The 13,360-nt window shown below is 45.9% G+C and overlaps 1 protein-coding gene across 1 annotated transcript; it reads left to right on the forward strand.

Annotated features, from left to right (window-relative positions):
* The first annotated feature begins 3,759 nt into the window (after window positions 1-3,759).
* Window positions 3,760-13,089, forward strand: IRX4 (iroquois homeobox 4). The gene is made up of 5 exons (XM_063299930.1): window positions 3,760-3,804; window positions 5,416-5,667; window positions 7,108-7,214; window positions 9,884-10,197; window positions 11,715-13,089. Exons 1-5 carry the CDS (start codon window positions 3,760-3,762, stop codon window positions 12,458-12,460), a joined length of 1,464 nt encoding a protein of 487 aa, XP_063156000.1. The 3' UTR covers window positions 12,461-13,089.
* The last annotated feature ends 271 nt before the right edge of the window (window positions 13,090-13,360 follow it).

Genomic DNA, 13,360 nt, shown 5'->3' on the forward strand with positions numbered 1-13,360 from the left:
GAACACTCCTTTTTCCCGCCCCTCCCCCAATGCGCGCACACACACACACAACCTGGATGAGAGGTGGGGTGTTCTGCCCTTAGCAGGAAGGCCTAAGCAAAAGGGAGGAGATGGACGGGGCAAGAAAAGGAACTACGCTTTGAATGTTTTCCATCCTTCCCGAGAGTTTCTCATCCTAACCCGCTAAACTAGGACGGCTCTACCAATAGGCAGAATGAAGCAGTCAGCCTTGAGTTTCACGACAGGGCAGCAGTGCAGGATTTACTGTTCTTTTACGTTACTGTCAGAAAGAAGGGGACATGTCTGTGGGATAACTGCACCTCCTTTGGGTACCAAGCATCTAGATTTTGGGCGAGGAGGGCATATGTTTGGCAGCAAAATGTCTTCAACTGGGCCCCATCTAAGTAAGTTCAGACAAATTATCTTGGATTTAGAGTCCACATGCCACATGCTCAATAAAAATGCTGTTTAACCCTGCTAAGGTTCCTTAGTAGGCTTCCTGAATGTACTGTTTTATGCTCAGCCTTAAGTTACACGCATCCAAGTAAGGAAGTGGTTGGTGATGTTTTAAGGACATCTTTCTATACCTAAATAAATTGTCATTTAAAGGATTACTTTAGGATGAATAATAAACAGGATGGGAGTAAATGGGCAGGGAGGGGTCAATTCCCATCCATCGCAAGACAAGCAATGTCTTGCATTTGTATACATAGACACCCCTGCCCACCCTCAACACAGAAAACTCTTGTGAGTTTCCCCAGTTCTTTAGCAAGACTCCAGAGAAATATGCTGTTCTACAAAGGCTCCTTAAAAAGAATATTTGCTTTTTGAATAGTTACCAAGATGCCTTTTTTTTTCACTTTTATCTTGAACACTCTTCCAGAACGTTGTGGGCTGACCCAATATGAATCTTCAACTACCTTTTTACTGGGGATGTAAATCCAACCAACCATGAGTTCCTAAGCATGCATGCTCAGAAGTACAAACATAACCCGAAAGTGTTCATTGTGTAGGATCCCAGTGTGAGAATCTCTGACTGCTTGAAAGATCCAGGGATGGGCTTTTGAACTAATGCCTCCTGGGTTTTCCTATTTAAGTATTCAGCAATACAGAAATTCCAACTCTATTAAAATCAATTAGGCATTTGGCCGCTGACATCAATGAAACATTTCTCCAGCAATGGTATTAGTGATTTAACCTATCAGGGAAATCCAGAGGGCCTGAGCAATTATTCTCATTAAATGTTAAAATATTATACAACAATTAAACACTTAAATGTATTTAATATTCAGATTAAAAAGGCCTAGCAGGAGGCTTGAGAACAATCAGTGTTGAATTCTGGTAGATATTTAGCATTCAAATCGACTAAACTTGGAGACAAATTATATAAATTAGGCACATTTTGAAGTTATAGAAGGGTGGTTTTCTCTTTTCCTATTCTCTGTATGGCTATAACATCTGGCCTGATGTTTTCAATCTTCCCTCCTTCCCATTCCCCAATTCCACTTTGGCTGGGTTACACTCTTAGCCAGATCAGACAGAGGCATAGAAGATGCCTCTGTGCAATGTAAGTTTAATTACACAAGGTTAATTCCCCACCACTCTCATGGATTAGCACTTGGTTGGTTCTAATAAAAGGATTGCCCAACTGTTGATTTTGGGGGTTGCCTCCCATCTTATGGCCCAATGTGGCTACTCTGTGTTTTAAGGGTATTCCAGTTCTTACTAATAAGGTATGAAGCTTTTAAAAGTTTATAATCAATCAGACTTCATTTGAAAGGGAAAATAGTGCTACCTTGCTTCTTATTAGCCAGTTCTGTTTTTAGGATGGTCAGATAGAATTCTGGAGCTGTAATGGATGTCATCTGGATTTAGATGGGAGGGAACTGATCTTGGCGAAACTAGCAAAGTTTGCTAGTCATAGATGGTGAACCTCCACTCTGTCAGAGAAACAGAGAAAAACATCCTTTATTTATTTTCAAAGTCTACACAGTATCATTTCAAGTATCATGACAAGTATGTAGAAGATTGTAGAAAGAGATGAAGAACCCAGAAGCAAGAGTAACAAAGCGATTTCCACTCACCAGATCTGAGCTGATAATTTGTGCTTGAGATAAATAAATCAAGGGAGGGCTTGAAATGGCAATATAAAGAGCAGGCACAATAGCCTAGAAAACCAGGACTACGAGACCTACATGCAGGTCTTGGATACAGTCTCTTGCTGTAAGAAATGAAAACTTACCAGTGGCACCACGTATTTAATCAGGGCCTCACTTCCCCATAGACGAGACACTGTGTATAGATGCTGGTCAGAACAAGTCAGAGCCAGTAGTAGTGAAGAGACCAATGTATCGACCCCCAAGTCCATTCCTCCTATCTTGCATCTATTCACAAACACAGCCCTTTGCCTGCAAGGTCGGGATGATAACACTGTCCTACCTTCCTTGGTCAATGTTTGTGTATCAAATGCTTTTGACTATTGTGCATAAATGCCAGCAGTACTTCGGGGTGTTTGCCAAAAGCAAATCAGTGTAACAGATTTGAGCGAGGGTAGCAAACCGTTTCGTTCCTCCGTAACAGGACACAGAGGTCCTCTCCCACCAGATTTGCTTGGCGTCTTTAAAGTAATACCCCCCATCCCCAAAAGCGCCTTTTTAAACAATTCCCACCCTCCTAAAACGTCGAGGAGAGAGAAAACTGCTCGGGATGGGGGTGAGAGCTGTGCCTCATGGTGGGGTGGGGTGGGGTGGGGTGGGAGCGCACGGCAGGAGAGAAAGGGTCTCCCTCGGTGCGCTTGGTTGTCAGCGTGAGAGCTGCTTTCAACTGTTGATTTAAAAGCGTTGCTGGCGCGCGTCCCCTTGTCGGCCTCGTTTGTAAGTGGGACTGATGACTAAAGGGCGGGGAAGGAGAAGCGGCAGGCAGCTGCTCATTAATTAATTTCTAATTAAAAGTGCTCACCACCCTTCAATGATTCCGCGCACGCGCGCTGGGAAACGGGGAGGGGGAGAGAGTCCGAGCGTAGCGTAGATTCCTCCTGCTCCAAAGTCTCCTTTTTTTTTTTTTCCCGGCGCCGCTCCGGGAGCTTCGCCCTCGTGTGGTTCTCTCGGGGGGCGCGCGGGGAGCCACAGACTTCTGTCCCTTTGCATTTGGGCCTCGTTCCAATAATCCACCGGCGAGCCGGTCGCCTCTCCAAGAAAGCTAACTCTGAGCTGTTCTGCGCTGCCTTTCAATCGCAGTTACCCCAAAGGGGACACGCAACCCAGACAGACGAGCCAGGGGCAGGTCCTGTGGGGTCTTTCCTGACGTCAGATGTTGTTGGACTTGACCTGCGGATGGAGAGACGGGTCGTTTTTTGCCTCCGCTGCGCCCCACCCTCCGCTGCCTGTGGATGGGCAAAATATGTAGCGAGAGTGAGTGTGAAACCTTGGAGCAGGCAGGCATGGCGTTTATGTCAGGCGCCACCCGCCCGGTTCCTTAGGCAGCTCTTCCTTAAAACCGTGGGGTTGTTATTTGCATTGGTGTGGGGTGTGGGGGGGGGGAGGGAGGGAGGGAGGGGGGAATATCTCCACACCACTTTTTTTTTTCAAGTTGCAACATCAGTAGATGAATTCCAGTGTTTTTTTGTGCTTGGTATTCTAAGGCCACTGGAAACCCGAGTTATTCACTCATCTGGACCAGAAGCTACAGCAAGGCTGCCGCCGGCGCTCACAACCCCAACTCTTCTGGCGCTTCCTGGAGCCGGGGAGCACTCCCGTTGCCATGTCCTACCCCCAGTTCGGATACCCGTACTCATCCGCACCCCAGGTAAGCCGGACAGAGATCGTACCCGCGTCTTTTTTTTTCCTAGCCCATCTACAAATATTGCGCCGGAACTCACCCCCTCCCCCTTTCTCTCGCTAAAGGTAAGTGTGGAAAAGTTGGTTTTTCTTTCCACAGGGCAATGCTGATACGAAAGTAAGTCTCAGCGAAATCAAAAGCACTTAAATCCAGGACAGCAAGATAGAAATATGGAAGCTGAAAAGTGATTTTCGCTTTAGTAATTACAGCTTCCAAGCTAAATGCATTGCGAGTGCCTTTGCACTCAGCGGGTCTTACTTCAAAGTAGGATCACACCACGTGCATCAATCCGAAATAAAGTTCAGTTGGAATCAGCTTGTGGGCAGGAAAGAGGACTGTGAAGGATAAGAGACAAGAGGTAAACATTTCAGGAGGGAAGCTGCAGTGTAACAGCCCAACCAGGATGTATCTACTCAGAATTAAGTCCTGCTTGATGTTCAGTGAAGCTGAGTGCTAAGTAGGTATGGTTTTGCAAGCTGCCTTTGAGTCTCAGCACCACCAGGAAGACAAACCAGCTAGCCTCCAGACTGGATTCCATTCAGTTCAGCTTCTGGAAAAAAACGGGTTGGCTGGGTTAGCAGACCCACAATAGCCCATGAACCAGGTTCAGTCTGGCAATTCCACTTAAGATCCTTCGAAATCAGAGTTTCCAGTGGAATGGCCTTCTGTATCTTTCCTATTGCTCAAGGCAGGTGGGTGGATTACATGTTCCCTGAACCCTGGAATGGCTGTTACAACAACTGTTAAATGGTTTTCACCAAGAAGCCAGGAGCACATTTCCCACAAGAAATCTAGGGCTTTTTTATGAAAAAAAAATGTTATGAGGAAGGCCCAAGAGTGACACTCTGCCAGTGTCAGTATAAACAGTCTTCTACTTGGAAAGAATGAATTAAACTCTGTATTTTCTCTCTTGAACTAGCTTTCCCTCTCCAGGTGCTCTTTACACTACTGCACAATCCATACACCACTGAAGCAACTGAGTTTAAGATAATACATAAAGTACTTATTTAAATATTACTTAAACCAAATAAATTATTCTTTCACTGGGGTCTTCTAGGGATTGGCTCTACTCCATGCACACTTTTCTTCCCAGCCAACTTAGACTTCAGCCCTAAGCACAGTCATCTGAGAATAAACCCACTGAGCTGAGCAGGACGGACTATTTTAGTCTGAGCAGATATGCAGAGGATTGCAGGGGCCTTTGAGAGTTCAAACTGTTGCTGGGTTTGGATGCTGCAGATGACCACTTTGCTACATCTTTCATCTGATGGAGGGTTACACTCTTCTTACCCCTGGGTGAGATGATAGTGACCGCTAAACCCCCAGGATTGGTCATGTGTATGTGCCTATCCTGAGGGCAAGCAAGAGGCAGGAGAGAGAGATTGTTTCAGATTTACTAAGTTGGAGAAACAATGCAAATAATTTACCTTGAAATCAGTGGCAATGTTTGCCTCAGAACTAAGTTCTGTGATTTGGCATCAGAATGTACCCTAGATAACTGGTTGCTGGATTGGCTAGCTGGTCTCTCTGACTCCCAGCTCTCTCTCCGCTTCACCGTCCTGTTCTTTCTCCTTCTAGTTCCTGATGACCACCAACTCCTTGACAACTTGCTGTGAGACCAGTGGCAGGTCCTTGGCGGACTCAGGAGCAGCGCCCTCCACTCAGACCCCTGTCTACTGTCCGGTGTATGAGAGCAGGCTGCTGGCCACAGCCAGGCACGAACTCAACTCGGCAGCTGCCCTGGGAGTCTATGGGAATCCCTACACAAACACTCAAGGCTATGGCAACTACGTCACCTACGGGACAGAGGCATCAGCCTTCTATTCCTTGGTAAGTCTCTGCCCTTGCTGTGCACTGGATTTTCACAAGGAAAGGAACAAAGCCCACCTGCTATTCTTAAGAGAGTTGGAAAACCAGCAAACCCAGATTGGCTGCCAGTCTGGCCTGCCTGGATCTTAAGATCAGCCTCTAAGTAAGGCTGAGATGGAAACCTACTTCTTAGAAAGTAATCCTCCAGCTGTAAAATGAACTGGATTAGGATTGCAAAAGTAGGAATTTTGGGTAACAATATAGTCTAGCCCTCTCTAGAACCAGTGATCCAGACATCTTTCCTCAACCAGAGGACCTCTACATGCTTTGGAGACACTTGGAAAGGTCCTGGAGGGGGAAGGTTAATAGGGGTTGGGGAACCTTCCCCAATCCAATCACATGTAGGTATGGGTGAAAACCCACATAAATAGTCAGCTACAGACATTCTTATATAATCAATGGCTGATGACCAAAGGTTAGTGCATGTAAAAACATATTATCCTACACACAGAGAAAGACTTACTTATAGAGCAATTTCTATCCCACCCTTCTGATGCATATTCATCATAATCTTCTATAAGATATCACTGAACATGATCTACTGAGCTGGCAGAAGATCTGTAGTCTGCTGAAAATTCAAAATATTAAAATGTTGCGGTAAAATATTCGCTTCAGATGAGACCATCATTAGCAGTTAGTGGAGTGGATTCCTCCATGGAAGAAAGTAGAGTCCTGACCCTCCACACCTGTGAGGTTTCATTTGTTTAATTTTTAGCTGCAACCCTGGTTCAGAATTGCAGTTTGCAATTGCAGGCTCTTGAGGAGGAGAGTAAATCTGAGAGCTCACTTCTTGGTAGAGCACTAGCATTCCCTGAAAAAACTGGAAAATTTTTAATCCGAAACCCTGGAAGGAAATTGCAAGTCAGTGTGGATAACGCTGTGCTTGGTGGAGGGGCAGGCGATCCCTCTCCATATGCAAGCTCTTCTAAGATCCATTCCTAGGTGAATTTCTAAGGCAGTCTGCCACAATATTTTCAATTTCAAGGTCATTTACTGTATTTAATGGCTTATTGCATTGATAGCTATCTGTTCTGAACCCCTCAGTGAAGAATGCATACAATTAATTCTTAGTCAATTGCAAGGGGGTGGGTTTCCATTACACACCTATTTCTAAGTAAACAGGCGTGAGGTTGGGCTGGTAATCAGTGTGGAACTTTCCTGCTAGGGGGAAAATGTTCTGGTTTTGATTGCATGGAGCACTTTGCTGGCCTTCTTGCTCTCAACAGAGACAGATGTTTGCTTGCTTTAATCTCCTAGTGAAAGTAATAAAGCTTAATTTCATCACTCTGGTTCCCATCTATATGTTTGTTTGTGGGGGAAGGAAACTTGCTGCTTTGCTCGCCTACTGCTGGCAGGGAAGGGGTGAGCTGATCAGGGCCATACTTGGTTTTCATGTTCTAGAATAGCTTTGATTCGAAGGATGGGAGCGGATCTGCGCATGCAGGCATCACCCAGGCGACTGCTTACTATCCCTACGATCACACGCTCAGTCAGTATCAATATGACAGGTAAGAAACAAACAGCTATTTATTGCAAGGCAGGACAAGGGAGCAGCCATGGGGGGGAGAACATTGGCTGTGTTTGCTCTCTCATCAGGAACCATTTTAAAGATAACTACAGTCTGTGTTTGTGGGTCTCAACAGTAATAAATGTGGAGCAGTTGTGCCAACTCTCTGGCTGCTTGCATGTCGCACTGGGTGGATAATCCTGAACAGCAGGCTACAGTACATGCAAAATACATTAAGAAGCTAAAATACTGATTATTATTCTGATCTAATCAGTATGGGAGAACATCTCATTGACTTCCATTGAAAAGTGCTGCCATGTCTTCTTGCAATCCAGCCTACAGTTGGGAGCCTATTTGTGCAGATTAATTACTCATCCGGATGGTTCTAGGACTCTGCTGGACTAGGCATTGTGTAGGAATATGTTTCCCCTCCCTGTGAAAAGCCTATGCTTTTCAGCTATGGGAATCATCATCCTAGTGGTGACAGAGAGTAGTGGCTAAGAACTGTATTTGAAAGTCATCTGACCATATCCTCCCTCTGTGGATGCTTAGAACAACCATTGACTTAACTACACACCTTCCCCATCTGCAATAAGAGGGGTCATAATGGACTTGCCTTAAAGGGTTTGATAAGAATTGCTGAAGTCAGGGGAGCCCCACTGACAATTGAAAGGGGCAGTATCCTGTTCCCCAGCACAGGATATACAAATAATTAACTATGCACTGATGTGGCCAAATAATGTTTGCTGCATTTGTGAACTGGCCTTTAAACTGAACGCATCCCATTCACTTAAAGAAAAATCTCAGTCCTATGTATGCCAGTTTGAAAGACCTAGGGAGTTCAATTAAGTTTATCCCCAGATCACTGCCTATAGGATTACCATCTGCAAAAAGCCCCATTGCATGTATGCACCACTGTAATTCTTCACACAGTTCCCTGGGAACTTACTGAGGTTTATATGCATGCATTGGTTTTTGCTACAAGCAGCCCAAGAAGGCAGCCACAGAAAGCAAATCCTCAGTGAAACAACTTGCAGAATCCCAGGTTTGCTCATGCAAGTGTCCAGTCTTCATTTCCATACAGACTAGTAAGAAACTGTTAGTATTTTTTTCTGCATTATTTTTTCCTGCATTATTTTTTCCTTTATTGTCTGTAGCCAAAAACCCACCACTTCCTTCTAACCTCTTTCTCCTATCACTCTGGTCTTAAGGTCAGCCTTATTTTCAAACTCCTGCTTATATTTCTTGAGATAAACATCTCACTGATCACACAAAGATCAGTCCCACCAATCAAGAGCCAGATCCACTTTCAGTTACTAGGCTGACTGTGTTGAGTCCTATGCCCATGGAAGATTTAAGAATGAGCAGGAAAATACCAGATTCTGCACAGGCACTATGAAAATGACAGCTTCTGCACAAAACAATGTCCTGAAGGTTCTGCACAAAATGTCCTGAAGGTTCATGCTTGAAAGTTTTATAGCACTTGAGCTTTCCATAAACTAGACAGCAAACTTCTGGGCATGATAGTCACCCAATGAGAATAGACGGGGGCTTTGATTAAGGAAGAAAACCTGAAGTCAAAGGACTGATTGTTTTTCCTTGTGATTTAATCCCTGTCTAGCTATTCTCCCCTTCAATATTTTGAAGCCTTTAACACCTATGAACAAACGAATATTTTTAAATGACCATAAGGTTGTATTGGCTTTAGATCTGGATAATTCCATCACTTCAGCCAATCAGCAGTGGTTTAATCATAGTTTTCACTTCCTGATTTATGATCCTTTGCTTCCCTTGGCTGTTTCACATATGCATAAATCACTTTTTTACACATGAGCAGTTCGCACTTCACAACTGGCATCTGAATGTGTGAACTTGCTCTAAGAATCCATTGTTCACTCGTCCCTACACATACTTGTTTCTTTCAGAGGCAGATTTCCAAACATTTCCCATGAATTCAGACAGCTTAATGTTGGGGGGGGGGAGCTTTTAACATCATGTTAAACAAACCTTTTTTATCTTTGATCTCGTTATTGCTTGTTTTCTAAAAGAACATGCGCCAAGACTCCCCGCTTCCACTGTTTCAACCTTTTAAGCCCAGTGGGTGCAGGTGACCTTTTCTAGATGATGTATATTAAATATTCAGCATAGCTCCAATGTCTTTGAGTGTGTGTATGAGAGTGAGTGAGAGAGAGAATTTTGCTGCTAATAAAAAGAAATATTTTTATTAAGGATTGTATGCAGAGGTTACTCAGAGGTCTTAACTGAAGAGAGGTAGAGCCCAAGATGGGATGTTTTTCTGACACATTCCTTTTACATTAACTGTATACTAACTCTTCCCAAAGGCCACATTTCTTTGGCAAACCACCTGCAGTCTGATCCATCCTTCCCTGACGAATCTCTACTGAATAGTGATCCTTACTTTCAAATCACCCTGCCCTTCATCCCCAGCAAACTGCAGGGTCCACCCACATGCTGCTTCTACATAGCCCAAGTCAGATTGTTTATTGGATAAATGTTGAATACTCATAGGTCTTATCCCTAATGAATGATTTGTGAGCTAGAAGAATCTGGATTCCATGGGTAGCAGTGGGACTTCCTCCTGAGTTAGAATAAAGGTAGCCGGTCCATTAAGTACCCATCCTCTTTCTCTCACTCCCCTTGTAACCACAGATATAGCACCATGGACGGAGGGACACGGAGGAAAAACGCCACTCGGGAAACAACCAGCACACTGAAGGCCTGGCTGCAGGAGCACCGCAAGAACCCCTACCCAACTAAGGGCGAGAAGATCATGCTGGCCATCATCACCAAGATGACCCTCACACAGGTCTCCACCTGGTTTGCCAATGCCCGCAGGAGGCTCAAGAAGGAGAACAAGATGACATGGCCCCCAAGGAACAAGTGTACTGATGAAAAAAGGCCCTACGAGGAGGACGAGGAGGGAGAGGGTCAAGGGGAGAACCTAAAGGATGAGAAAGTCGAGGGTATCTCCTAACCATTCTTCCCCTTTGCAGAATACTGCAAGCTTACACTTTTTCTCCCTATATTAGCCTTGCCCACCTGGGGACTTCCAGACCCACTGGACTAGAATGGCATGTTGACTGGGAATGATGGCAACTATAGTCCAATACATTTGGAGGCATCAGGTTGGGGAAGGCTTCCCTGCATCTTCTGCTCACCATAGCATATTGGAACATGCACTCATCATCCGCTCATGGGATTATGCACTTAACCATTGGGGAACACGTGGACATGGTACCCTAGTTCTTAATGAATCTATGGAGAAATTATATGTGAGGGGACACTCTTGGCTATATTCCATAATAGAAGGATAAATTATAGCAATGAAATGTGTTTCTCTCTTACCAGTCAATAGCCTTGCAGTTGCATTGTGCAAACCAATATCCTGAACAACTCAATGGCTGTATTCACATGGCATGCTTAACTTGAATTCGGAGTTTATTTATTTATCATATTTTTATCACCGCCCATCTCCCCCACACAGGGGATGGGACCCTGGGCGTTTCACAATAAAAAGTTAATCCATGTTCACATAATCCCACAAATTAACCTGATGTGCTGAAGCGCAATACCCTCTATCTCAAGAAAATCTAACCAAGATTTTTTTTATCATCCATTTAATTGTTTCCAATAATCAGAGACTGCCTGGAGAAATCCCTGCAGTTTTCTTGGCAAGGTTTTTCAGAAGTGGTTTGCCACTGCCTCCTTCCTAGAGCTGAGAGTGGGTGTGACTGGCCCAAGGTCAACACTAAACAAATTTTGCACTTTGTGCTAATAGACCCAATAAATCTTTACTTGAGGTGATTAGGCATAAAGTGTGAATCCAGCCACTGCCTCATTAAGCAAATGCACTTTATTAGAGCAGCAAAGAGTACCCTTGAATTCAAGAAGAATCTTTTAAGAAGGCATGGCTTATAGCCAGTTCTGTATCTCAGTCTTTGGAAAGCTGGTACTCTCCAATGTGCAATGGTGGGAATGTACACATCTGGAGAAGGGAGAAGGCTGCTGCATCTGGCTGTGTGCCAAGCTTAATCTGGCAGGGGGATGAAGAAGATGGGTATCAAATGATGGCTGCAGCCATTTGCCCCTGCCATAGTCCTGAACCTGACCTCAAGAAGCACAATTACATATAAGAGGAAAAGAGTGGTACACACCAATATTTAGCTTATGTATTTTCCAACTCCAAAAAAGGGCTATACCTCATTTCAGGCAGCATCTGTATCCATTTCAGATGTTGTCTAAGGCCTTGGCAAGTGACTACTAGCTTCAGTTCCCTAATGGCCAGTTCAAAATAGTGACCATCCGTTCACCAAAGTTGGCCTCCGACGAGACGCAAGACATTTCTCCAAAGGGTGTGGGGTGGGGCGAGTGGAGATTCTTGTGAATGATTTGTTTCTGGCCCTAAGGAAGCGCCCTCCATTCCGAAGTACTAGATAATACGTGAATGAATTAAGCAGCGTTTCCCCTCTTTTATCCCCAGAACCCTCCGGCAAGGAGGACAAAGAGCTGGGCCTAAGCGACCTGGACGACTACGATCCGCTGGAGTCGGAAAGCTCGGAGGGCGAAATGAAGGCTCAAGCCTTCGGCCGCGTGGAGAGCGATGCGTGTGCTAACGAGCCAAGCAAGGAGCCCGCTCTGGTCACGGGAGCTGCCTCGCTGCAAAGCACCCTCGACAGAACCAAGGAGCCTTCGTTGGGGCCGGAAGACTGCGAGGCAGCGGAGTTGCTGAACGCCAGGCAAAGGAGCTGCGAGGCCAAGCCGTGTTACCCTCAGCCGCCGCCGCCTTCGCCGCTCCTCGAGGGCAGCGGCAAGCCGAGGATCTGGTCGCTGGCGCACACGGCCACCTCGCTCAACCAGGCAGAGTACCCGTCGTGCATGCTGAAGCGCCAGCAGGGGGCGGCGAGCGGCGTCGGGGCCGCGCAGGCCGTGAGCGTCCTCGAGAGGCCCCCGAAGGATTCCCCCGTTACCAACCTCAGGAACTGGGTGGACGGCGTGTTCCACGACCCCCTCTTCAGGCACAGTACTTTGAACCAGGCCTTGAACAGCACCACAGTGTCTTGGGCGACCACCAAAGGCTCCATCTTGGAGACCGGAGCCTTGGGGCGCTCGCTGGGGGGCGGAGCCGCCGTGCTCAAGGGGCAGCTGGCCGGCCTGGCTGGGCCCCAGGACTCCGGCAAAGACTTCCTGGCTTTTCCCAAAGCGGGCAGCAAAATGTTCTGCTCTTAACGACCGAGCCCCGTCCCGTCCCGTCCGCCTCCCTGGGTGAGGGTGGGAAAAGGCAAGGCGGAGAAAGACTCGGGCTTGGCGAGCCGCTGAGGCGGGGTGGGCCTGGTGACTTGGTGGGGAACCCGAAAGACTTGGAGAGAATTTAGATTTGGGCAGGAAACGTTTTTCAGGAGCGGAGCGGAACAGGCATTTTAAAAGTGCGGCTGCAGATATCAAGCGAAAGAAAGAGATTCCCTTCTGTGTTGCTTGGGAGTTTTTATCACCTTCAGCAATTGAGGTTTTCGCCACTGATCTTTTCCTGCCGCGCACGCGCCACTCGCGCCGCCTTGAGAATTTCCCGGGGGCAAGTTTACAAGGCGCGAGATTCGAATTCAGCTTCTTCGAGGAGGGGAGGGGGCCTCGTTCTTTTCTTTTAATTTGTGGCATGCCGATCTTAGTTACCAAAAAGACTTTCTCGAACTTTTCCTCCCCCCTCCTCTCCTCTTTTCATTGTTAGCATCTCATCCACAAAGGTCGCACTTCTTTCACCGAGTTGACACCCCATTGCGCTCACGCACACTAGCACAGAATTTTTGAACTTGACAAATAAACTGTGTCGAAAAGGTATGTTCACTCCAAATAAATTGTCTGTCTCTCAGAGGTATTCTATGGTTTGTGATCTCTTTGCCTTGCTTGTGGAGAAAGTGCCCCCAATGGGGTTTTGGAAAAAGAGCAAAGGGGAGCTCACCAGAACTTTTACGCCTATTTCAGAGAACGTCTATTTCGAAGTAACCCCATGAAAATGAATAGCACCTCCAAGTTAAATAGATAATCGAGTTTTTTGGAAGTCAGTTTTGTATAAACATGAATATTTTCATTCAGACTTCTACAGTTGGAACCTCATCCTTTGTAGCACCACTT

Source organism: Candoia aspera, chromosome 3, assembly GCF_035149785.1.
Source record: "Candoia aspera isolate rCanAsp1 chromosome 3, rCanAsp1.hap2, whole genome shotgun sequence".
Taxonomy (NCBI): domain Eukaryota; kingdom Metazoa; phylum Chordata; class Lepidosauria; order Squamata; family Boidae; genus Candoia; species Candoia aspera.